Source organism: Dendrobates tinctorius, unplaced genomic scaffold (assembly GCF_039654945.1).
Source record: "Dendrobates tinctorius isolate UK_male_01 unplaced genomic scaffold, ASM3965494v1 ptg000103l, whole genome shotgun sequence".
Classification (NCBI taxonomy): Eukaryota; Metazoa; Chordata; class Amphibia; order Anura; family Dendrobatidae; genus Dendrobates; species Dendrobates tinctorius.
This window is the reverse complement of record NW_027361771.1, coordinates 20,952,728-20,977,926: the sequence shown is the minus strand read 5'-3', so window position 1 is coordinate 20,977,926 and position 25,199 is coordinate 20,952,728. Positions and strand designations below refer to the sequence as shown.

Genomic DNA, 25,199 nt, shown 5'->3' with positions numbered 1-25,199 from the left:
CTTGACCCTATGGTACGCAAAAAGTGCCCATCAAGCCAAACCAATTTGTGGAAGGGGCTTCTGGAAAGCATGGGGTGACATTTCTCCAGATTACCTCAGCAAATTAACTGCTAGAATGCCAAAGGTCTGCAATGCTGTAATTGCTGAAAAGGGAGCATTCTTTGACGAAAGCAAAGTTTGAAGGAGAAAATTATTATTTCAAATAAAAATCTTTTTTTCGAACCTTGTCAATGTCTGGACTAGATTTTAAATTCATTTGGCAACTCATTTGATTAATAAAAGTAGTTTTCATGGAAAACACAAAATTGTCTGGGTGACCTCAAACTTTTGAACGGTAGTGTATATGTTGATTTCTAAAGAATTCTTATCACAATTCTTGCGTCGCTCTACCGCACCCCCCCCACTCAGTTTCCCAACATATCTGAACCACATCTTTTATTATGAAAAAAAAGCAGTATTATTAAAGGGATTGACCAAGATTAAATAAAACAATGGCTGACATCCCAAAAATAGTGCCACACCTATTCACAGGTTGTGTCTGGTATTACAGTGCTAATGAATTGAAAGTAATCAGAGTGACATGCAATTGTGAACACCACTTGGGGTCTGGTGTGCAACTGTTTTGGAAGAAAGCTGCTATGTTTTTCAAAGGCTACGTTCACATGTACAGTATTTGGTCAGTATTTTACATCAGTATCTGTACTCCAAAACCAGAAGAGCGTGATAAATCCAGAAGTGCTCTGATTGTTCCACTCCTGGTTTTGATTAAGAAATACGGAGGTAAAATACTGAATGTGTAAACATGGCCTTGTAGTTGCCATACATTCCAATAAGTGCTCACATCATCATTCTTGCCCACGATGTGATCTCTATAAAAGACATCAGGCATGTATGGGAAGACCTCTGCAGTCAGCAGTCAGTGATGTCAGAATGTACAAGGCTTATTCTGTCTTTTTTCACCATGTTTTGCTTGGCACCAAGCATACAGAATACCATAACCAGCAGTCCCCTCCATAAAGAGATGACCAAGATCACAGACATATAAGGCTATGTTCACATATTCAGTATTTGGTGACTTTTTTACATCAGAATTTTTAAGCCAAAACCAGGAGTGGAGCAGTCAGCAATTGTGGGGTAAAATGCTGACCACATACTGAACGTGCAGTTTTCTCAGGGCTGGCACATCCGAGAAAGTCCTGGAGCCCACTCTGCACGATTTACACTTTCGACACCCTCTGTACATGTATGGAGGGGGCAGAGGAGATATGTTAGGCTATGTTCCCATGATGAGTATTTGGCGAGTTTTTGATGATGCAGATTATCTGCGACATTTCTGCAGTGAGTAGGATATGTGACACACGGTGTCACAATGTTACAGCACCTTCATAATGAATAAGATTTCTGAAATCTCACGCACAAGTCACATTCATGTTTTCTGCGACGATTTCAAGCCCTTCCTTGTTTATGCCAGGACGCAGTATGTCAATTCCTTATGTTTTTGCAGCGATTTTAACCCAATCAAAATGTGACAAAAATGTGTGTATTTATACACGAGGTAAAGAAAAAAACCGCTGCCCAAAAGCAACATGTGAACATATCCTTAGGTAAATTAGGCTATTTGTGGGGGTTTCATTGCTTTTTTTAAGTATGTTTTCCTTTATTGACACTGCGATTTTTGCCCCTTACTGGTGTCAGGTTTTAAATAAAGCTGATTTGTTCCTTACACTTCCTGGTATTTGGCTTTTTAAAAACTTTAGTGATACAGTCACGTGCTGCTTAAGTGCCTTTTTAGGGCATTTTTGCAGCAGAAACGCGAAAAAACCTGTAACTTTTCCACACCTAATGCAAGTCTATAATGAAAATCTGCACATAAAACTGCGTTCCCACAAGAGAAATTGACATGTTATAGATAGTAACAACGCACCGCAGGTGAAGTCAATTTACACTGAAAAAAAGTAGTGATGAGCGAACATGTTCGGCTAAGGTGTTATCTGAGCATGCTTGGGAGGTAACCGAGTGTCTTTGGCGCGCTGGAATAATAAGTTCGAGTTGCCTCTGCTGCATGTCTCGTGGCTGTTAAGACAGCTGCAACACATCCCAGGATTGCCGGTTTGTTAGGCAATCTGAAGCATTCAGCATCGGGGAGTCGAACGTGTTATTTGAACGTGCCGAAGACACTCAGTAAGCACCTGAGCATGCTCAGATAACACCTTATCCCAGCGTGTGCTCATCACTAGCCAGGGGATTTCTAAAACTCCCATCCACTTTACTGGTACTGTAAGATGTTGCATTTTTGTGTGCAGTTTAACCTGTTAGATACAGCTAGTGACGGCAACATTTAAAGGGATTCTCTGAAATTGTGACAAAGATGGCCACCGTCACCTATTTCAAGCTGTAACCCGTCTGCGTCATGTACCACGAAGGAAAGAGCGGCGATTGTACAATACCTAGCTTTAACTACAGCATTGCAGACGTGATCACCGACCTATAAGTAATATATGTATTTTAAACTAAAGTATAAAAGTTCATATCACCCACTTCCCCATTATCATGTATGCCTGAGCATAGCGTGTATCCCACATGGTAAGCATGGAGGCACGACAAAAAATGGAAGAGGCGGAAACGCCTTGTCTGACCAGAAAGTGGTAAAGAGCGAGGAAAACTAAAAGACCCTAAGTGGACGAATCGAAAGCGATGGAGTCCGCTAAGACGGTCACCCCAGTGCACAGAGACCTGGAGCCGGCCCTGAGTCTTCTATTACAAACATGGCATCCCACAGATTTTCCAACCTCATATTGTTACCAGTCTGGCACTTATCATGGGGCCGTCTGACCAGGGGTAATAGGAAATGAATCGTAAGAGGGGCAAGAAGAGAGGCCTCTGACAACCACTGGGATGTGAAGCTGGGTGTCAGCTGAAAAGGCAATGTACTGGGCACAACAGGGCTGGGATACTGCAAGCGCCAGCGCTCCCTGAGAGCAGCATAGTAGCGCATGCTGGGACCTGTAGTCCTATAATGCTGGAGACACTGATGAGTCACGTGTAGCAGCCTGTCACGTGACCCTCCCCCCAAGTGACAGGTGAATACAAGCATCCCTGAGGCGATGTGGGCGGAAATACCGGGTGTTCACGTGTAGCGACCGCTCGTTTATGTGCAGCTGAGGGGTTTACCTGAAGCAGTGGGGTGCCCGCTGTCACCTTTACAGTCTGCCGATGCCCGTTAGGAGCCAAAACCGACACCGCAGCTCCTTTGGTTGCCATTTTGCCTGACGTCGGAGAAAATCTTTCAAACAACTTTATTGAAACACATTCTGCCGGACAAAAAAAAAAATTAAGCGTCTGCCCTGACATTCATTATATGCGAGCGACGGTCACTGAGGCAATTAGTGGCGTGTCCTGACCCCAGTGTTACCCTCGTCAGACTCTTCTCTCACAATTCCCACCTCCTGTGTGGAAAACACCGGTTACATACCACCCCCGGGTTAGCCCCCCCTTAGTGAGAATTTGGGTAAAAAATGACTACATTCGTTAGATCTTTGTTAGATCCGGTTTGATCAACCAAAACTAACGTTAGATCACCCCTACAAAATGAGATATTTACGATCTTTTCCGGGGGGGTTAACCCGTAGCTAGCCCCCAACTATGAAATTTGCGGTTTTTTGGATGGATTCTGATAGATATTCGTTAGATCCGGTTTGATCAGCAAAAATTAACGTTAGATCTCCTTTCGTTCCTGAGATATTGGGGGTGTCAGGTGGGGGGTTAGGTACGGGTTAGCCCCCCCTAATTTGAAATTTGCCGTTTTTTGGATGGATTCTGATAGATATTCGTTAGATCCGGTTTGATCAGCAAAAAATAACGTTAGATCTCCTTTCGTTCCCGAGATATTGGGGGTGTCAGGTGGGGGGTTAGGTACGGGTTAGCCCCCCCAATTTGAAATTTGCCGTTTTTTGGATGGATTCTGATAGATATTCGTTAGATCCGGTTTGATCAGCAAAAATTAACGTTAGATCTCCTTTCGTTCCCGAGATATTGGGGGTGTCAGGTGGGGGGTTAGCCCCCCCTAATTTGAAATTTGCCGTTTTTTGGATGGATTCTGATAGATATTCGTTAGATCCGGTTTGATCAGCAAAAATTAGCGTTAGATCTCCTTTCGTTCCCGAGATATTGGGGGTGTCAGGTGGGGGGTTAGGTACGGGTTAGCCCCCCCAACTATGAAATTTGCGTTTTTTTGGATGGATTCTGATAGATATTCGTTAGATCCGGTTTGATCAGCAAAAATTAGCGTTAGATCTCCTTTCGTTCCCGAGATATTGGGGGTGTCAGGTGGGGGGTTAGCCCCCCCTAATTTGAAATTTGCCGTTTTTTGGATGGATTCTGATAGATATTCGTTAGATCCGGTTTGATCAGCAAAAATTAACGTTAGATCTCCTTTCGTTCCCGAGATATTGGGGGTGTCAGGTGGGGGGTTAGGTACGGGTTAGCACCCCCTAATTTGAAATTTGCCGTTTTTTGGATGGATTCTGATAGATATTCGTTAGATCCGGTTTGATCAGCAAAAATTAACGTTAGATCTCCTTTCGTTCCCGAGATATTGGGGGTGTCAGGTGGGGGGTTAGGTACGGGTTAGCCCCCCCTAATTTGAAATTTGCCGTTTTTTGGATGGATTCTGATAGATATTCGTTAGATCCGGTTTGATCAGCAAAAATTAACGTTAGATCTCCTTTCGTTCCCAAGATATTGGGGGTGTCAGGTGGGGGTTAGGTACGGGTTAGCCCCCCCTAATTTGAAATTTGCCGTTTTTTGGATGGATTCTGATAGATATTTGTTAGATCCGGTTTGATCAGCAAAAATTAACGTTAGATCTCCTTTCGTTCCCGAGATATTGGGGGTGTCAGGTGGGGGGTTAGGTACGGGTTAGCCCCCCCAATTTGAAATTTGCCGTTTTTGGATGGATTCTGATAGATATTCGTTAGATCCGGTTTGATCAGCAAAAATTAACGTTAGATCTCCTTTCGTTCCCGAGATATTGGGGGTGTCAGGTGGGGGGTTAGGTACGGGTTAGCCCCCCCTAATTTGAAATTTGCCGTTTTTTGGATGGATTCTGATAGATATTCGTTAGATCCGGTTTGATCAGCAAAAATTAACGTTAGATCTCCTTTCGTTCCCGAGATATTGGGGGTGTCAGGTGGGGGGTTAGGTACGGGTTAGCCCCCCCTAATTTGAAATTTGCCGTTTTTTGGATGGATTCTGATAGATATTCGTTAGATCCGGTTTGATCAGCAAAAATTAGCGTTAGATCTCCTTTTGTTCCCGAGATATTGGGGGTGTCAGGTGGGGGGTTAGGTACGGGTTAGCCCCCCCAACTATGAAATTTGCGTTTTTTTGGATGGATTCTGATAGATATTCGTTAGATCCGGTTTGATCAGCAAAAATTAGCGTTAGATCTCCTTTCGTTCCCGAGATATTGGGGGTGTCAGGTGGGGGGTTAGCCCCCCCTAATTTGAAATTTGCCGTTTTTTGGATGGATTCTGATAGATATTCGTTAGATCCGGTTTGATCAGCAAAAATTAACGTTAGATCTCCTTTCGTTCCCGAGATATTGGGGGTGTCAGGTGGGGGGTTAGGTACGGGTTAGCACCCCCTAATTTGAAATTTGCCGTTTTTTGGATGGATTCTGATAGATATTCGTTAGATCCGGTTTGATCAGCAAAAATTAACGTTAGATCTCCTTTCGTTCCCGAGATATTGGGGGTGTCAGGTGGGGGGTTAGGTACGGGTTAGCCCCCCCTAATTTGAAATTTGCCGTTTTTTGGATGGATTCTGATAGATATTCGTTAGATCCGGTTTGATCAGCAAAAATTAACGTTAGATCTCCTTTCGTTCCCGAGATATTGGGGGTGTCAGGTGGGGGGTTAGGTACGGGTTAGCCCCCCCTAATTTGAAATTTGCCGTTTTTTGGATGGATTCTGATAGATATTCGTTAGATCCGGTTTGATCAGCAAAAATTAACGTTAGATCTCCTTTCGTTCCCGAGATATTGGGGGTGTCAGGTGGGGGGTTAGGTACGGGTTAGCCCCCCCTAATTTGAAATTTGCCGTTTTTTGGATGGATTCTGATAGATATTCGTTAGATCCGGTTTGATCAGCAAAAATTAGCGTTAGATCTCCTTTCGTTCCCGAGATATTGGGGGTGTCAGGTGGGGGGTTAGGTACGGGTTAGCCCCCCCAACTATGAAATTTGCGTTTTTTTGGATGGATTCTGATAGATATTCGTTAGATCCGGTTTGATCAGCAAAAATTAGCGTTAGATCTCCTTTCGTTCCCGAGATATTGGGGGTGTCAGGTGGGGGGTTAGCCCCCCCTAATTTGAAATTTGCCGTTTTTGGATGGATTCTGATAGATATTCGTTAGATCCGGTTTGATCAGCAAAAATTAACGTTAGATCTCCTTTCGTTCCCGAGATATTGGGGGTGTCAGGTGGGGGGTTAGGTACGGGTTAGCACCCCCTAATTTGAAATTTGCCGTTTTTTGGATGGATTCTGATAGATATTCGTTAGATCCGGTTTGATCAGCAAAAATTAACGTTAGATCTCCTTTCGTTCCCGAGATATTGGGGGTGTCAGGTGGGGGTTAGGTACGGGTTAGCCCCCCCTAATTTGAAATTTGCCGTTTTTTGGATGGATTCTGATAGATATTCGTTAGATCCGGTTTGATCAGCAAAAATTAACGTTAGATCTCCTTTCGTTCCCGAGATATTGGGGGTGTCAGGTGGGGGGTTAGGTACGGGTTAGCCCCCCCAAATTGAAATTTGCCGTTTTTGGATGGATTCTGATAGATATTCGTTAGATCCGGTTTGATCAGCAAAAATTAACGTTAGATCTCCTTTCGTTCCCGAGATATTGGGGGTGTCAGGTGGGGGGTTAGGTACGGGTTAGCCCCCCCTAATTTGAAATTTGCCGTTTTTTGGATGGATTCTGATAGATATTCGTTAGATCCGGTTTGATCAGCAAAAATTAACGTTAGATCTCCTTTCGTTCCTGAGATATTGGGGGTGTCAGGTGGGGGGTTAGGTACGGGTTAGCCCCCCCCTAATTTGAAATTTGCCGTTTTTTGGATGGATTCTGATAGTTATTTGTTAGATCCGTTTTAGCAGCGGTCCTGAGGTGTAGATGGAGAAGAGGAGGGGTCCAATTGGGGGAGACCAACAGAGAGAGAGTGAAGTGAGGAGGTGGTGAGTGAGTGGGACAATCTGAAAGTTCGGTCAGCGAGTCAGTCATTCTCGTCCCCCATGATGCCTACAGGCCCGCCTCTTCGCAATCTTCGCAGCACACTGTCCCCCTTCCTCGCCGCGACACATCGCCAGTCAAGTCCTGATGCTGCCCACAACTGGCCCCCGTCGAAGTCGCCGCTGCTCAAACGGATCTAACGAATATCTATCAGAATCCATTTAAAAACCGGCAAATTTCAAAGTACAGGGGGCTTGTTTTTTGCATAGCTAGCAAGTTGTATTTTTCCTTGGCACCACTTTGGAGTGCATATAATGTTTTGTATAAATTTTATTTATTTTTTAGGAGAGGGAAAATTTAAAAAAAAATTAATTACGCTAATGTTTTTTGAGTTTTATTTTTAGTTAGTTTCCCGTGCGGTAAAAATAGCAGAATAACTTTATTCTCCGTGTCAGGTCAGACACACCAAAACCAAATTTATGTAATTTTTTTTCTTTTTACTACTTTTAAAAAGTAAAATGTTTTTTTTTAAATAATTGGAGAGGATTTGGTCTCGCCGCATGCGCAGCCCCGTAGCGCTTTTATTTGTCTGACTACGGAGCTGTGGGATGCCTCATTTTTTGCGGGAAGAGTTGTAGTTCTTATTCGGACCATTTTGGAGTATATCCGATTTTTTTAATCGCGTTTTATGCCTTTTTTTGTGACTCAAACAGTGAAAAAAATAGAAATTATGGCTTTTTTTATTTTTTATGGTGTTTACCATGTGGAATAAATATTAAAATATTTAATTTTTGGGGGTTGGAATCCCAGCTGACGGTAGGACAGCTGGGATCCCACGATTGCCGACGGGGCTAGCTGGGGCTGCCATTCCCCACCCGACGTGAAAACTCTATGGCGGATGAATAAGGCCCGGCTAGCCCCGTTGGCAAAAGTCAATGGGCGGTCGTCAAGGGGTTAAAAAAGCCTGTACATAGACTAAACAAAAACTCCTCATGTGGTCTCATTTTTAATCAATTTAATTATCAAAAAAATAAATCTTATTAGTACAAAAACACAAGTAAAAGTAATACCTTACAGAAATAGATATTTAAACAGTGAAAACCTGAAAGTTTAGGACTGCAAATCCCTGTAATATAAATATAACACCTACATTTTAACATCTAGACGAAGTTCCTGAGTTATCGGTGTTTGACTTATACAAAAAACAAAGAAAATTACTAATGTGACTAGATATAATTTTATTCAAATGTTTAATCTCATAGAATACCAATAATAATTTACAATACATATTCACGAAAGATGTAGGCTGTATCTAAAGAAGAGGACTGAAAATTCCCATGAGTGCAAAGTAACTCAAACAAAAGAAAGAACACTATCACCCCAACATCGGGGCATTCCTGTTCTTCTTCTTCTTTCCTTTGTTTGAGTTACTTTGCACTCATGGGAATTTTCAGTCCTTCTATTCTTTAGATACAGCCTACATCTTTCGTGAATATGTATTGTAAATTATTATTGGTATTCTATGATTAAACATATTTGAATAAATTTATCTCCATTTTCCTTATAGTTTTTCTCCACTCATACAAAAACCCTCCTTAGGAATGGAGGAACCGTCTTTGGATAGAAAGAAGTGTGTGGCGGTCGGGGCGGTCCTCGGAGGCGGGCTTAGCTCCTAGTAGAGGCTGTAGCTGTGCTCAGCCTGTGAGGAGCTTGGCAAGCGCTGCTGTGTGTCACTGCCTCCTAAGCGTCCTGACCCAGACTGCAGATGTCGGATCAGACAGCAGCAGCCCTCCTGTAGGTGAGCGGGATGATGAGCTCTATGCAGCCACTCACTCCTGCGGCCATGTAAGACATATTGCTGTGCAGCAGGTGGTGAGGAGTGGGACTCGGGACACACAGGAGAGCAAAGCGAAGGCAACATTACTGACTTTGGGGGCATTATTGCTTAAGATGGGGGTATGTGAGGGTTATTACTTGTATTACATGTATTGTCTGTAGAAATCCATGCAAATTTACATTTTTTTTTGTTTCTTCTTGGTTGGTATAGTGTGGCAGTGAAAGCCACTGAGATTTGCATACTAACCTGTATTGTATTTATATGCAGAGTCTAAAGACTCTTGTAAGTGCCTTCAAATTTCCCCTTACAATTTCCACAGCTGTCCACTAGATTTCCTTTTCTTCCATGATCTGCATGATATCACGGGCATGGCTAGCACTGTGGCCAAACTCCTGATTGGCTGGCTGCTAGCTCTAACAGCAACCAGCCAATCAGGACCACGGTCACATTGCTCTCCCCTTTTCTCCCTTTTGTCAGTCAGGCTGATTAAGCCAGTCGGCTGAAGAAATAAAAATCCGGAGGATGGTTGGCGGTGTAACTTGGGGGCACTTTCAGAATCTGTAGACCCTGCATCTATATAGAAGTAAATATATATGCCCCCTCCCTGCCCACTTATGAAATAGAAAAGTTTAGTTACTCTTTGAGAATTAACAGATAGTCCTCTTTTTTTAAAATTTTTTTTTACTTATTGCTTTTGACATATAACTAATTTTGAAATGTAGTTTGGTTTCAGTTACAGTATATGAAAATGGTCTGTAAATGCACTTAGAGTAGGCTGAGTTCACAAGGACATCGTATAGTTATATTCAGCTTCTCTGTCCAAAGGAGAGGCTGGACAGAACCAAATATCATAGTCTGCTTCCCTGTTTGATGGAATGGGGACAGTAACTTACTGAACTGCTTGTGCTCAAAATATTAGCACTTTTTTTTTTTCCTACATGCAGCCTTTTTTTTACCCCCCTATTTTAAAGCAGCCTTAACATTTCTAGTACGAGCAGTTCAGAAGGCTTGTATCCTTATTCAAGTTATCGGGGAAGCAAAAGTCTTTGTTTTGCTGTATTCAGCCTCTTATTTTTGACAGAGGAGCTGAATGAAACCCCCCTGACCCCCAGCCTTAAGGCCCTTTTACATTTAGCGATGCACCAGCGATCCGACCAGCGATCCCACCCGGTCAGGATCGCTGGTGCATCGCTAAATGATCGCTAGTGAGCTTTCATACAGAAAGACTTCACAGCGATTCAGCAGCGACGCAGCGCACGATACTTACCATTCACACACAGCGATCCTGCGTCCTCCCGCCCGCCTCCACGCGTCGCTGGACGTCACAGCAGGAAGTCTCAGCAGGAAGCGCCCGACGAGAAATGGAGCCGGACATTCTCGCGCGATCAGCGATGGACAGCGGGGGAGCCGGTCGCTGGTAAGTATCACACATAGCGATATCGCAAGCAATATCGCTATAACGTCACAAAACCAGTGACGTTTTAGCGATATTGCTAGCGATATCGCTTAGTGTAAAACCCCCTTTAGCTTTACAAGAAGTGTTTTAAACAATAGCTAAACTTTCAAACCAGTTTAAATCAATTGGCTTCCCCACCCTCATTCTAACTTACCTTAGTCCTGCCAGTTTTGTGTTCCTACACTGTGGTATCAGCCATGGTTCTTGCCATTCACACCCGCTCTGCCTCCCTGACATCCACCCAATATTTTCTCTGGCAAGTGTCTACATGTGTAGTCACCCAAGATGGCATCAGCCCCAATCGGAGGCTTCCTTTCCTGTGAAATCTGATTAGCAATAAGGAAAGGAAGGCTCTGATCAGTTCTGGTGCAATCTTGGGTGACTACATATGTAGTCACCAGCAAGAGGAAATATCTGGTGGACATTGGGGAGACAGAGTGCGATGCAGCGGTCAGGAGCGCTGTACTGCTGCAGGACTAAGTAATGTCATAACAACAAGGCCCGAGGAGACAATAGAGGTAAACTTGCTTAAAAGTTTAGCTACTCTTTAAAGAGCGATTGTCTTTACTCATTTGTTCTACCTGTAAACAGGAAAAGCTACATTTTAACATATATTACAACTTCTGCATTTCCACATAGTTTATTTGGTTCTACCGTTTTTACAGAGTAGCTCATGTCGTCGTAAACTTCCCAACAACTGTCCTTTCTTCTACAATATGAAATGTAGTGGTTTCCTTGAACATGCATTATAATGGCTCCTAATGTATAACGTATATCTGATATGATCACTTGAGTGGGGAATTCAGAGATTCGTTGCTTTCTCGGTAAACCAACACGTGGCTCTATTATAAGATGTGGTCCTGGTTTGTAGACAATCGTAGTACGTTGGCTGCAGTTGGGTGTACATGGTTTATTAATGACCTTAGATGAAATTTGCATAGCACGCTCAAAACCATGTTTTACATCATTAGTGTTGATTGGCCAAAAGATATTGCATCGTTCTTTGTTGTTTTTACATGTGACATTTTGACATGTAGATATTTCTGTTGACCTGGGGATGTCTTTTAAAAACAATTCTACTATATGGCCAATGTAATCTTCTGCATCCAAACTCGTAATTCCACCTAGAAGTGTGTGGCTTGTGTAATTTTCCTGTATCAACTGAGCTCTCTTTCTGTACATGTTTTGATTTGCCCCAAATTCCACAAAATACTTAACAACACCCAAAAATGGGTTTTCTGAGTTAGTTATGAAGTTTCTGTATGAGTCATAATCAACAAACATGGTTGACAAACTATGAAGCAAAGAGTCAAATGGGCAAGTATTATTGAATTATTGACCTTATACACGTTATTATTTATATTAATGGTGTTCAAGAGATTCCCATTGCGCAGGATACCTAAAAGTTTTCGTGAACAAGGATCATCAATTATTTGACATATATTTGGATACGGCGTTAAATATGTTGGTCTCTTCTTGAAAGGTATGTTCAGTGGGGAAAGTAAATCCTTGGACTTCAACGATTTGTTATCACCTTCATTTTGTGCTATGGGAGTATGTACAATTTTCAATTGAGAGTTGGTTTTACCGCGCCAACATTTTTCTTCCCTAAGCTCTACCACACTCTGTTCCGTGTTCCTACTTTCTAAAACACTTGTTTCTTTCATAAATTGTTGAAGAGGCAGGAGAGTGTCTGTCAGTTTCTTTATGTGTTCACTAACCACTTCTTTTTCATTACTTTTTTCCTGCTGCCCATGTTTGTCTATGGCAGATTCATCGATGACCTCTTCCTTTTGCAATGTTACTAAACTGTTACTTTCTGTGACATGTACAGCAGCTGCCATTTTTGAGCGCCCACACAGAGCACTTAAATGCAATGCAACAAATTTGTCAACTCGCATTGGAGTTTGAATATGCTGAAGAATGGAGTTCTTCAAAAGGCCAAAATCTCCCTCAACTGATGCAGAAGAGGCTGTTTTATTTGGTGATTTAAAAACTGGTTGCATCACAGATGTCCAAATAGGAAAATACTTCAGAAGGTGAACTAGTTTATGAGAAAAATCTGGACAGAAGTAAGGGTTTGGCTGTTCCCCTTGTTCTAGACTTGCAGTTTCTGCTTCTTGCACAATGTCATTTAGCCAACCTGACAGTGGCTCACTATAGTTCTTTTCATTTTCATCACTGAGTATTTCAGTCTCCTGACAATTCTCCAGATACTCATCAATAATTCTCACATTCCCAGTCTCGATGCAATGGCAAAGGTATGCCTTTGATGTTTTATATTTTGATTTTTCACGATCACTGACGTTACCTGTTGTCTCAGATACACAAAGAATAAAGGTTCTGAGAACAAGCTGTTTAAGAATGTCAAATGATTCACACTTGACCAGAAGTCCAACACATCGTATATAGAACTTCCTCACAAGTTTTGCATTTTTTGGAAAGCACTTCCACCGACATACAGTTTTAATCAGGTGGGCAACATCTCCTCGTATATAGCATTTCGGTTTTTCACTTTTATTGCCAAGTAGGAGGAACAAGCAAGTCCTCAAGTATGTGTTAAGGCTACAGTCATTTAGAGCTCGTGACAATGCACCAAGTAATGCATGAGAAAAGTCACAGACACATTCTTTAGGCAATTTCTGTACATTCTTTATCCATTTTTCCAGCCAAAAAGTTATAGTTGGAGTATCTTGAGTTTCACTCAACATTTGAGATACACTCATTTGTGTATTCTCAAAGTTAATAACAATCTCATATAAAAAAATATGAGCAGACAATTTATTTTCTCGTTTTATTTTTAATACCAAACTCCCTGTGGCATCTACTTGAATGCGAGGGAAGCAATGCTTTGAACAATACTTCTTAAAATATATATTTGTTCCTTTGACCAATAATGAACAAAAAAAACATCATATGAGATAGTATGAATATCTCCTGCATACTTATGAGTACTCTTCATCTGAGACAGTGATAAAACTGGATCTTTCAACTTTGGTGTACCAAACATCCTATCCATAGCTTCTTGCCTAGCATCTTGACAAATTCTTAGTGATGGTATGGTTGGTGGTTCCTTTTCTCCAAATGCTATTTTGGAATCAATTGTTTCTCGTCTCCAATTGGAGGGTAAAGTTTTTAACATTTCTTCTCCAAGTTTCCTTCTCTTCTCACCTGTCAACTGATTTTTTTTGGAGTGTGGTATGGGTCTTGTGTCAGGGGCTCGAACATGAAGAATTAAAGGGTTTCCCAGATTAGGTTCCTCTTCTGCAGAAATATACACTGCTGCTTTGCACTCTGTGCAATGCCCATTTGCAGTTAAGAACTTTCTTGCTTTGTCTTCACCCATACGAACTTTGTTCCTCCTAAAGGAGAAGGCACATGGGAGTCCATGCTGTTTATAAAGAACCTCTGTTATAATAGAAGTCCATGCGTGTTTTTTGAGCACCCTGCGCCTCTTTTTGCTGTCACCCTCATTATAGAACACTGTTTTGGGCTTGATCTCTAAGTATTGGTCATAAGGGATTAATACATGCCATAGAAGTGTTGGTTCTCGTCCCTGTGTGCGCACAAAGCCACCCTCTGAAGAGTGTTCCTCTGAAGAGTTTTCATCAGATGTGCTTGTGTCAGGCCACAACTCCTTAATTTCTGTATCTTTTGATTAAGGCAAGATGTTATGTTCCATACGTAAGAACGTCTGCAGATCATACCCATTTTGAAATACATAGTCATGTATCTGTTTGGGTTTAAATATAGCCTGGGAAGTTTCTGATTCTTCCATCAAGGAGCTATATTTCTGCAAGGAGGGGTGAGAACATACTTCCCTCAGGATCAGAGGCTGACTTTAACTGTCCATTAGCATTGAAAATGCCAGGATAAAATTTTAATGTTTTTTTTAATGTCTGACTATCAATAGAGGGTTTTCGTGGCATCTAAAAACAAAAATAGGAAAACAATTAAATGGATAAGCTAGTATGTTTTTTTCTTATCACTAATAAGATATTAAAAGGTATATGTCTAGTTAGTGTTATGCCACCCTCACATCAGCCATAGACTCAGTCGCTCCTCTCATGCATGTTAAAGTGCGACAAACCAATAGGCAACCCTGGCACAACAACCTCACCAAAAAACTTTGACAAGCATCCAGGGTCGCAGAGTGGCGTTGGAAGAAAACACGCCTGCCAGACGACTTCACTGCTTTCAAACAAGCTACACTTGCCTTTAAATCAGCCATCACCTCTGATAAACAGACCTATTTCACAAGCCTTGTATCTTCACTATCCCACAACCCAAAACAACTGTTCAGCACATTCGACTCTCTCCTCCACACACCACTGCCACCTCCAACTCCCCTCATCTCTGCTGAGGACTTTGCCACCTACTTCAAAAACAAGATTGACCAAATAAGGCAAACCTTCACAGTTCCACCACCCCAACCGCTCCACATACCAGACCTCTGCCCCTCCCTAATAACCTCCCTCTCCAACATCACTGAAGGAGAGCTTACTCATCTCCTTTCCAAATCACGCCTCACCACCTGTGCACTTGACCCCATCCCTTCCCATCTGCTCCCCAACCTCACTAACATGATCATTCCAGCCCTAACCCATCTCTTCAACCTATCCCTAACTTCTGGTACCTTCCCCTCTGACTTCAAACATGCCACCATAACACCCATCCTCAAAAAATCAAACCTTGACCCAACTGCTATGCCCAGCTATCGCCCTATATCACTGCTCCTGTTTGCTTCCAAACTCCTAGAATAGCATGTCCATGCTCAACTTTCCTCCCACCACTCATCTAACTCCCTCCTTGACATCATACAATCTGGCTTCCACCCCCCACCACTCCATTGAAACTGCCCTGACCAAAATTACTAATGACTTACTAACAGCCAAATCTAACGGACAATTCTCCATCCTCCTCCTTCTTGACCTGTCCTCTGCCTTTGACACAGTTGACCGCTGCCTCCTGCTATAGATTCTTTCTTCCTTTGGCATCAAAGACCTCGCCCTATCCTGGATTTCCTCATACCTTTCTGACCGCACATTCAGCGTCTCCCACTCCCACACTACCTCCTCATCCCGCCCCCTCTCTGTTGGAGTCCCCCAAGGCTCTGTCCTGGGGCCCCTACTTTTTTCTATCTATACTCTTGGCCTAGGACAACTCATAAAGTCCCATGGCTTCCAGTACCACCTGTATGCAGATGACATTCAGATCTACCTCTCTGGCCCAGATGTCACCTTTCTGCTGTCCAGAATCCCAGAGTGTCTATCAGCCATATCCTCATTTTTCACCTCTCGCTTCCTAAAACTCAACGTAGACAAAACTGAACTCATTATCTTTCCTCCACCTCATGTATCTTCCCTACCCGATCTTTCTATTATGGTAAATGGCATCATGTTCTCTCCCGCACCTGAAATCTGCTGCCTTGGAGTAACTCTCGACTCTGCCTTGTCTTTCAAACCGCACATCCAATCTCTTGCCACCTCCTGTCACCTGCAACTCAAAAATATTTCCAGAATCCACCACCCTCGGATCCTTCAAACAGAACCTGAAAACCCATCTTTTCAGGAAAGCTTACAGCCTGCATTAACCATTCTGCCGCCTCACCACCGCCTGAGCTGCCGCCTCACCACCACCAGAGCTGCTGCACCCCCGACCTTCTGTCTTTTCCCCACTATCCCGTAGAATGTAAGTCCGCAAGGACAGGGTCCTCTCCCCTCTGTACCAGTCTGTCATTGTAAATCTGTTTACTGTTAACGATATCTATAACTTTGTATGTAACCCCCCTTCTCATGTACAGCACCATGGAATTAATGGCGCTATAGAAATAAATAATAATAGTTTCAAATAAACATTACTGCATGTAACATGGAAAGTGATCCTACTTAATCGCCAATACACCATGGACATCTCAGTGTTTTGGTTGGAATTTCATTGTAAAGTTGAACTGTCATCAAAAAATAGATTTTGTTTAAAGGGTACCGGAACCTTTTTTTTATTTATTTTTTTCCTGGCCACAGCATGACAGTAAGGTATGTGCGGCAGTGCGGCGGGACATCTGTCCGCCAATGCCGCTGCACCGGTCGGGGGCCCCCCTACCCCCGCCGAATCTGGTGAGTGGAAACCTTCAATGACCTGGTGATGAACCAGGTCATTAGGCATAACGCCCACTGCCGCTGAAGCCCACCCACCCACAGCCATTGAATGGGCCAAGAGCAGACGTCACGTGACACAGCAGTCTGCTGCATCATGTGATGTTGCAGGGGGCGTGGCCTTCATTCCAGGAAGCGGCCGCATCACAGCCACTCCTGGCCTGCCCCGGAGCGAGGACCTTGACTCATTTAGCATTTTGCCAGATCAGTCAAGCGATTCCTGGCTCTGGTGGAGGGAGGAGGAGGGACGTTGCTTTTGCAGCAGCACGGCGGGCTGCAGGAGGCCTGGAGCACAGCTGCACACCGTTTTCTGTCATGCTGTGGGCATCAGACACAGCATGACAGAATGCAGAGTAAAGGTTCAGATACTCTATAACGCTGTGTCCATGCTCACAATTTTTCCCTATCAATGACTGCCATCATGGCAGGAAAGAAAAAAGGTGAGGTGACGGTCCCATTCACTTTGAATCGGACTATCATTACAATTTTTTGTTTCCCCACTACTTCACCGTCCCGTCATGTCATCGTAAGACTGGGTGGGAAAGTAGTGGGGAGAGAATGCTGCTAGCAGCCTTATTCTTGTTGTCATTCACTGATGGTCAGAGCACTGCCTGTTGTCTGCCCCTCAGAGAATTAATAATTTTCTATGCAGTTTCAGGCCGCCGACTCTGGCACCTCCTCTGGTTCATGAGCTGGAGGTGGTCGGATCGCTGACATCTGGCACACTCTCGTGTACTTGCAATCTGCACATGAGCCTGCATGGAAGAGAACAGTGCCAGCATGGGAGTTCCTCAAGTATACTGGATGATGTCCGCCATCTGAACACATAAGCTGGAGGAGGAGACAGATGAGATAATTAGCTGCCTCAGACGGCCTGCCTCTGCACACCCATCAGGCTGGGAATGCCTCTTTAGTGGGCATCATGCTTCTTTCTCTTTTGGATTTATATATGTTGGTGTGCTTAAAGGGAATCTTCCACCTAATGCTGCCCTATGCAGCTGGCAGCAGACATGTATTGTCCTGCAGACACACAGAATAATGACACCAGTGGCGCTCCACTCCGAGGTGCCATCTGGGTGCTGCAGCGCCCGGAACTGGGCGCATGCCAGCTATCTAATAGCACGACTAGGCCGGTCATGGGGTCTGTGGTCACTAGACCCAGCTCTGCTGCCAGTTCTCAGCATTTCAGTGAAGCATTCTACACTCGTGTGAATGACTAATATCCTATATATGAATAAATTGGCCAACACAAATAACGTAATGGGGAGGCTTGAAGTAAAGGACTGGTGGCAGCTACTTGGCACCTTTTCCTATTGTGCACTTATGTGCTTAAAGTGGGATTTAATTTCCTAACACACAGCTCTGTACATCCATTCTCCTGCCGCCATCCATATCTGCATACACTGACCAGCAGATCCATACACACACTCATGCACAGATAGGACAATTACACACAGCAGATCAGACCTTCCTGCATAGAAATATGCCATACGTAGGACATCAATACCGACCTTCACATTTAGTGAACACACTTATACGAGGATGTGTTTCTCTGCCTGCTCTTATGACTAAAGTGAAGCTGAACATCCAAAGGGTCACACACAGGGTCAAACAGAGGGTGGGATCAAAATCACTCAAAAGTGGAGACATGGTGTTGATAAAACTACATGCAAATGTAAAAGGAGCTAAGTGGGTTTTCAAGCCATTGCCCCACCTGGTTTTTCCACATGTGGTTTTCAGTGGCATCATGCAGTGCTTAGGGAGCGGATGAGCATGTGATCGGCTCCATCATGCTGCGTTCCTCTGTTCCGCCGCTATCCCACCTGTTGCTTTTCCTGCCCTGTATTTAGCTTTCAGGTAACTTTTGATAAGTCATAGACGCATATCAACGTTTATCTGCTGACGTAGGCTAAGTTCACACTGCTTAAATATGACACCTGTTTTCTCTGAGCCGGAATTAAACTCTGAATGTGGTACTGCAGGGGTTCCTTGGTGTCTCCTGCTGGCGGGGTGACGTCGCCCCTCCAGTGTCCTATGCCGGGGAAACGCCAGGAACCACAGACGAGCCCTGCAGTACAAGACCCACAGGACAGCAAGGGAGGCCATGAGTACCCGTGCCGCTGCAGCGAAGCGGGAGGACGATGTGCAGGGGAGCACTGCTCACCGGCATCCCTCTGTTGTGGCACTGTAAGGATTCCCTGAGCTTTCCCGCTGGGGGGGTGACGTTACCCAACCAGCGTTCTGCAGCCTGGGGAAATCCCAGGGAACCCCTTCAGCACCATACATCACATGCTCACATTGGATTACAGATCAGCTACTACCAGGGGTCAAGTTCTGGCAAAAAAATGTGGGAACTCACCCAAGATTTCCTACTTGCCCCCACTCTGATGAGAGTTTTACCAACGTAGTAATGAAATAATACTGCCATACTGTGACTGAATAAAACACCATGCAAAGACCAATATTACTCCTATACAGTGACCATACATAGGCAGAAACTAGCTACACGGGCGCTCTGCAGACCGCACTAGTGGTTATGTTACCTTTAGACCTCTTTCACACGATCATATGCGTACTGCGCGCGTTAAAAATGCAGCGTTGTCACTGCGCATTTCCCATCTTATTTCACGCAGCCCAGTGATTTGTATTAATGGGCTAATCGTGTAATATGCTACAAAATAGAACATGTTGTAATTGTTTTTTTTACACGCATTTGCGTATGCGTGAAAATAACGCATATGAGAATAAACGCATCGGTTTCAATGGGAACATTTTATTGTGAAATACACATGCGTGAAAAACACAGCGTATTACACGACAAAACTAAGATCATGTGAAAGAGGCCTTATATCCAGTGGTCACATGCGACGTTTGCTGTTACTGGGGTCATTTGCTTTGCCTATTTCTAGTCCAGACCGCCACAATGAATTTTCCCTCCCGCTACTTGTCTCTGTAGGATTTTGCATTCAGACAGCTACGGGTTAGCTCCCCCCCCAGAAAAAGATCGGAAATATCTCGCGAACGAAAGGAGATCTAACGTTAATTTTTGCTGATCAAACCGGATCTAACGAATATCTATCAGAATCCATCCAAAAAACGGCAAATTTCAAAGTAGGGGGGGCTAACCCGTACCTAACCCCCCACCTGACACCCCCAATATCTTGGGAACGAAAGGAGATCTAACGTTAACTTTTGCTGATCAAACCGGATCTAACGAATATCTATCAGAATACATCCAAAAAACGGCAAATTTCAAAGTTGGGGGGGCTAACCCGTACCTAACCCCCCCACCTGACACCCCCAATATCTCGGGAACGAAAGGAGATCTAACGTTAATTTTTGCTGATCAAACCGGATCTAACGAATATCTATCAGAATCCATCCAAAAAACGGCAAATTTCAAAGTTGGTGTAACGTCCGTCTGCGGTCTGGGCTGCAGCCAGACAGCACCCTGAGAAACACAGATACCCTTTACCCCTATACAGGGATCTGGATTTATAGCAGAGCCCAGGAGGTGCTGTCTGAATAGGAGCAGTGGCCAGAGCAGGACGGTCGCTAGAGAGGGAGTTCCAATACAGGACAAAAACGTGGTAGTATCCGGGTCTAAACCAGTCGGGCAGCAGGGTACAAAAACGTTAGGCAGAAGCAGAGTCAGAAGTCCAGGCCAAGGTCAGAGTCATAACCAGGAGGGCAGCAGAGGTACAGAATCGTTAGGCAGAAGCAGAGTCAGAAGTCCAGGCCAAGGTCAGAGTCATAAATCAGGAGGGCAGCAGAGGTACAGAATCGTTAGGCAGAAGCAGAGTCAGAAGTCCAGGCCAAGGTCAGCGTTATTCAACTATAGCAATTCACACAGTAACACGCAGGGGAACCAAGAATATATCCGGCGGCTTGCAAGACCAGTCCCAAGGTATTTGAGGGATCAGGTCACCCCTCACAGGTTCCGGGACTGCTGATGTCATCAGTACCGCCCCCAGGACCAGGCCAGATGATGAAGCAGTAACCTTCTGATGACTGACAGAGGGGCGGAGGCTGCGTCCACCAGATGCCTGCACAGGTGCCCTTACTCTGTCAGCACCATAACTCACGGGCGAATCATGGCGCCTCCTAGTGACCGCGCCCAGAACAGCAGACCCCGAATTAAAAGGCAACGTGACAGACCGGCGCCTCCTAGAGGCTAAAGCTGGGACAGTAGGTCCTGAGTCTGATGCGACGGAACCACGGCCCCTCCCAGCGGCCGAGGCAGGAACAGCCGTCCCTGAGTCTGACGACGAAGTGGCGGTCCGGCGCCTCCTAGTGGCCGCGACCGGAACAGCAGGCCCCAAGTCTGGCGGCGACGTGACAGTTGGGGGGGCTAACCCGTACCTAACCCCCCCTGACACCCCCAATATCTCAGGAACGAAAGGAGATCTAACGTTAATTTTTGCTGATCAAACCGCATCTAACGAATATCTATCAGAATCCATCCAAAAAACGGCAAATTTCAAAGTTGGGTGGGCTAACCCATACCTAACCCCCCACCTGACACCCCCAATATCTCGGGAACGAAAAGGAGATCTAACGTTAATTTTTGCTGATCAAACCAGATCTAACGAATATCTATCAGAATCCATCCAAAAAACGGCAAATTTCAAAGTTGGGGGGGCTAACCCGTACCTAACCCCCCACCTGACACCCCCAATATCTCGGGAACGAAAGGAGATCTAACGTTAATTTTTGCTGATCAAACCGGATCTAACGAATATCTATCAGAATCCATCCAAAAAACGGCAATTTTCAAAGTTGGGGGGGCTAACCCGTACCTAACCCCCCACCTGACACCCCCAATATCTCGGGAACGAAAGGAGATCTAACGTTAATTTTTGCTGATCAAACCGGATCTAACGAATATCTATCAGAATCCATCCAAAAAACGGCAATTTTCAAAGTTGGGGGGGGCTAACCCGTACCTAACCCCCCACCTGACACCCCCAATATCTCGGGAACGAAAGGAGATCTAACGTTATTTTTTGCTGATCAAACCGGATCTAACGAATATCTATCAGAATCCATCCAAAAAACGGCAAATTTCAAAGTTGGTGGGGCTAACCCGTACCTAACCCCCCACCTGACACCCCCAATATCTCGGGAACGAAAGGAGATCTAACGTTATTTTTTCCTGATCAAACCGGATCTAACGAATATCTATCAGAATCCATCCAAAAAACGGCAATTTTCAAAGTTGGGGGGGCTAACCCGTACCTAACCCCCCACCTGACACCCCCAATATCTCGGGAACGAAAGGAGATCTAACGTTAATTTTTGCTGATCAAACCGGATCTAATGAATATCTATCAGAATCCATCCAAAAAATGGCAAATTTCAAAGTTGGGGGGGCTAACCCGTACCTAACCCCCCACCTGACACCCCCAATATCTCGAGAACGAAAGGAGATCTAACGTTAATTTTTGCTGATCAAACCGGATCTAATGAATATCTTTCAGAATCCATCCAAAAAACGGCAATTTTCAAAGTTGGGGGGGCTAACCCGTACCTAACCCCCCCACCTGACACCCCCAATATCTTGGGAACGAAAGGAGATCTAACGTTAATTTTTGCTGATCAAACCGGATCTAACGAATATCTATCAGAATCCATCCAAAAAACGGCAAATTTCAAAGTTGGGGGGGCTAACCCGTACCTAACCCCCACCTGACACCCCCAATATCTCGGGAACGAAAGGAGATCTAACGTTAATTTTTGCTGATCAAACCGGATCTAACGAATATCTATCAGAATCCATCCAAAAAACAGCAAATTTCAAATTAGGGGGGGCTAACCCGTACCTAACCCCCCACCTGACACCCCCAATATCTCAGGAACGAAAGGAGATCTAACGTTAATTTTTGCTGATCAAACCGGACCTAACGAATATCTATCAGAATCCATCCAAAAAACGGCAAATTTCAAATTAAGGGGGGCTAACCCGTACCTAACCCCCACCTGACACCCCCAATATCTCAGGAACGAAAGGAGATCTAACGTTAATTTTTGCTGATCAAACCGGATCTAACGAATATCTATCAGAATCCATCCAAAAAACGGCAAATTTCAAATTAGGGGGGCTAACCCGTACCTAACCCCCCACCTGACACCCCCAATATCTCAGGAACGAAAGGAGATCTAACGTTAATTTTTGCTGATGAAACCGGATCTAACGAATATCTTTCAGAATCCATCCAAAAAACGACAAATTTCAAATTAGGGGGGGCTATCCCGTACCTAACCCCCCACCTGACACCCCCAATATCTCGGGAACGAAAGGAGATCTAACGTTAATTTTTGCTGATCAAACCGGATCTAACGAATATCTATCAGAATCCATCCAAAAAACGGCAAATTTCAAAGTTGGGGGGGCTAACCTGTACCTAACCCCCCACCTGACACCCCCAATATCTCAGGAACGAAAGGAGATCTAACGTTAATTTTTGCTGATCAAACCGGATCTAACGAATATCTATCAGAATCCATCCAAAAAACGGCAAATTTCAAATTAGGGGGGGCTAACCCCCCACCTGACACCCCTAATATCTCAGGAACGAAAGGAGATCTAACGTTAATTTTTGCTGATCAAACCGGATCTAACGAATATCTATCAGAATCCATCCCAAAAACGGCACATTTCATAGTTGGGGGGGCTAGCTACGGGTTAGCCCCCCCTGGAAAAGATCGTAAATATCTCATTTTGTAGGGGTGATCTAACGTTAGTTTTGGTTGATCAAACCGGATCTAACAAAGATCTAATGAATGTAATCATTTTTTACCCAAATTCTCACTAAGGGGGGGCTAACCCGGGGGTGGTCGGTTACATCCCTGTCAGGACTGTCCCAATAACAAATGGCGCCAGTCTGATTTTAGGCGGGAAAAGTGTTTGTGACGAGTTGTGGGTAAAGATAGCCTAAATTATGGCCGCCCCTCGTCCCTTTTAGTTTTGTGGCATGAAGGCAGCACGTTCCCTTGTCCAAGTTTTTGTTGAACTAAATATGTATTGTTTAGTGATAATTTTATGACTTTTCCATAATGATCATTTTCTAGCTTAAACGTAGGGCCTGCGTCTTTTTCCGGTTGTTATAAACATCTGTTTTTCAAGCAGAAGACACTCCAGGAATTGCTTGTTTTCTATGGCGTTTCATAAATCTGAAGCGTCGTTTTCTTTTAGCATCTGTTTCCTGAGAGCTTTTTCAACTTTTTTTTCTGTTATTGTTGTCAGCACTTATTCAGCATGTTTTAGGGCTATGTTCACACGTGTTTTATATGCAAATCGTGTTTTATATGCAAATTTTAAGCTGCGTTTTACTGTGCCAGCAAAAGCTATGAAATTTCTGATGCACACACGTTTTTTGTGTAAAATGCTACTTTTTGCAATAAGATTAAAAAAATGAAATAACCCTTTCACCCCCCCCTACACACACACACACACACACACACGCCTTTTTTCACCTTCCTGACGAGGCCAAATGTTACAATTCTGACCACTGTCACCCAAATGTTACAATTCTGACCACTGTCACTTTATGAGGTAATAACTTGGAAACGCTTCAACAGATCCTAATGATTCGGAGACTTCTTTCGTGAATTATGAAATCATGATACTGGTAAAATTTGTTTGATATGACTTGCGTTTACTTGTGAAAAAATTCGGAAATTTGGCAAAAATTTTGAAAAGTTCACAATTTTCAAACTTTTAATTTGTATGCTCTTTCACCAGAGAGATGCTGCACAAAATAGTAATAAATAGCCACATGTCTACTTTACATCAGCACAATTTTTGAAAAAAAAAATTTTTGTTAGGAAGTTAGAAGGGTTACAGTTTTCCAACAAAATTTACAAAACCATTTCTTTTAGGCCGGGTGCTCACGACCTAGAACTTACAGCTCTTTGGATGCAATGTATGTTCACTGCATCCAAAGTGCTGCCTTCTATTGAAAGCTGGTAAATCCGCATGTCTTCACTGAACCGTGCATCCGATACATTCTACTGATGTAATTTCTCCTGTGGAGACTAACTTCTCTGCAGGAGAAACTGACATGCTGTGGTATGGAAAGAATTGTCGCGTGTCAGTCTCCGCAGGCGTTTGTGGATGCATAGTGACATGGGATTTCTTTATATCCCATCCACTATGCTGTCACAGCTGTACGCTGTGGGTTTGACGCTGCAAACCTGCAGCAGTTCCTGATTGTGGGCATATCAGATTTGAAGTGACTTTGAGAGGTCTATATGACAGATAAAAAAAAAAGTGACAGCATTCTAAAAATTGCACCCCTCAAAGTACTCAAAACCACATTCAAAAAGTTTATTAATCCTTCAGGTGCTTCACATGAATTTTTGGATTGTGGGAAAAAAAGAACATTTAACTTTTTTTCTCTAAATTATTAATTTAGACCAATTTTTTTTATATTTTCACAAGGATACCAGGCAAAAAAAAAATAAGTCAAAAATCGACCCCTAAAATTTGTTGTGCAATTTCTCATGCGCATGTCGATACCC

The 25,199-nt window shown here is 43.8% G+C and overlaps 1 protein-coding gene across 6 annotated transcripts in view; it reads right to left on the bottom strand.

Annotated features, from left to right (window-relative positions):
- Window positions 1-25,199, bottom strand: part of ASPSCR1 (ASPSCR1 tether for SLC2A4, UBX domain containing) — a 162,166-nt gene that overhangs the window by 135,683 nt on the left and 1,284 nt on the right. For 5 of the 6 annotated variants that reach the window (XM_073588124.1, XM_073588119.1, XM_073588120.1 and 2 more), the window contains one exon: window positions 3,172-3,311. In XM_073588124.1, coding sequence (XP_073444225.1) covers window positions 3,172-3,261 — 90 coding nt within the window. In that variant the 5' untranslated portion in view covers window positions 3,262-3,311. Of the gene's footprint in view, window positions 1-2,789; window positions 2,811-3,171; window positions 3,312-25,199 lie in introns of those variants that run through there. The other variant, XM_073588123.1, reaches the window with a different exon arrangement.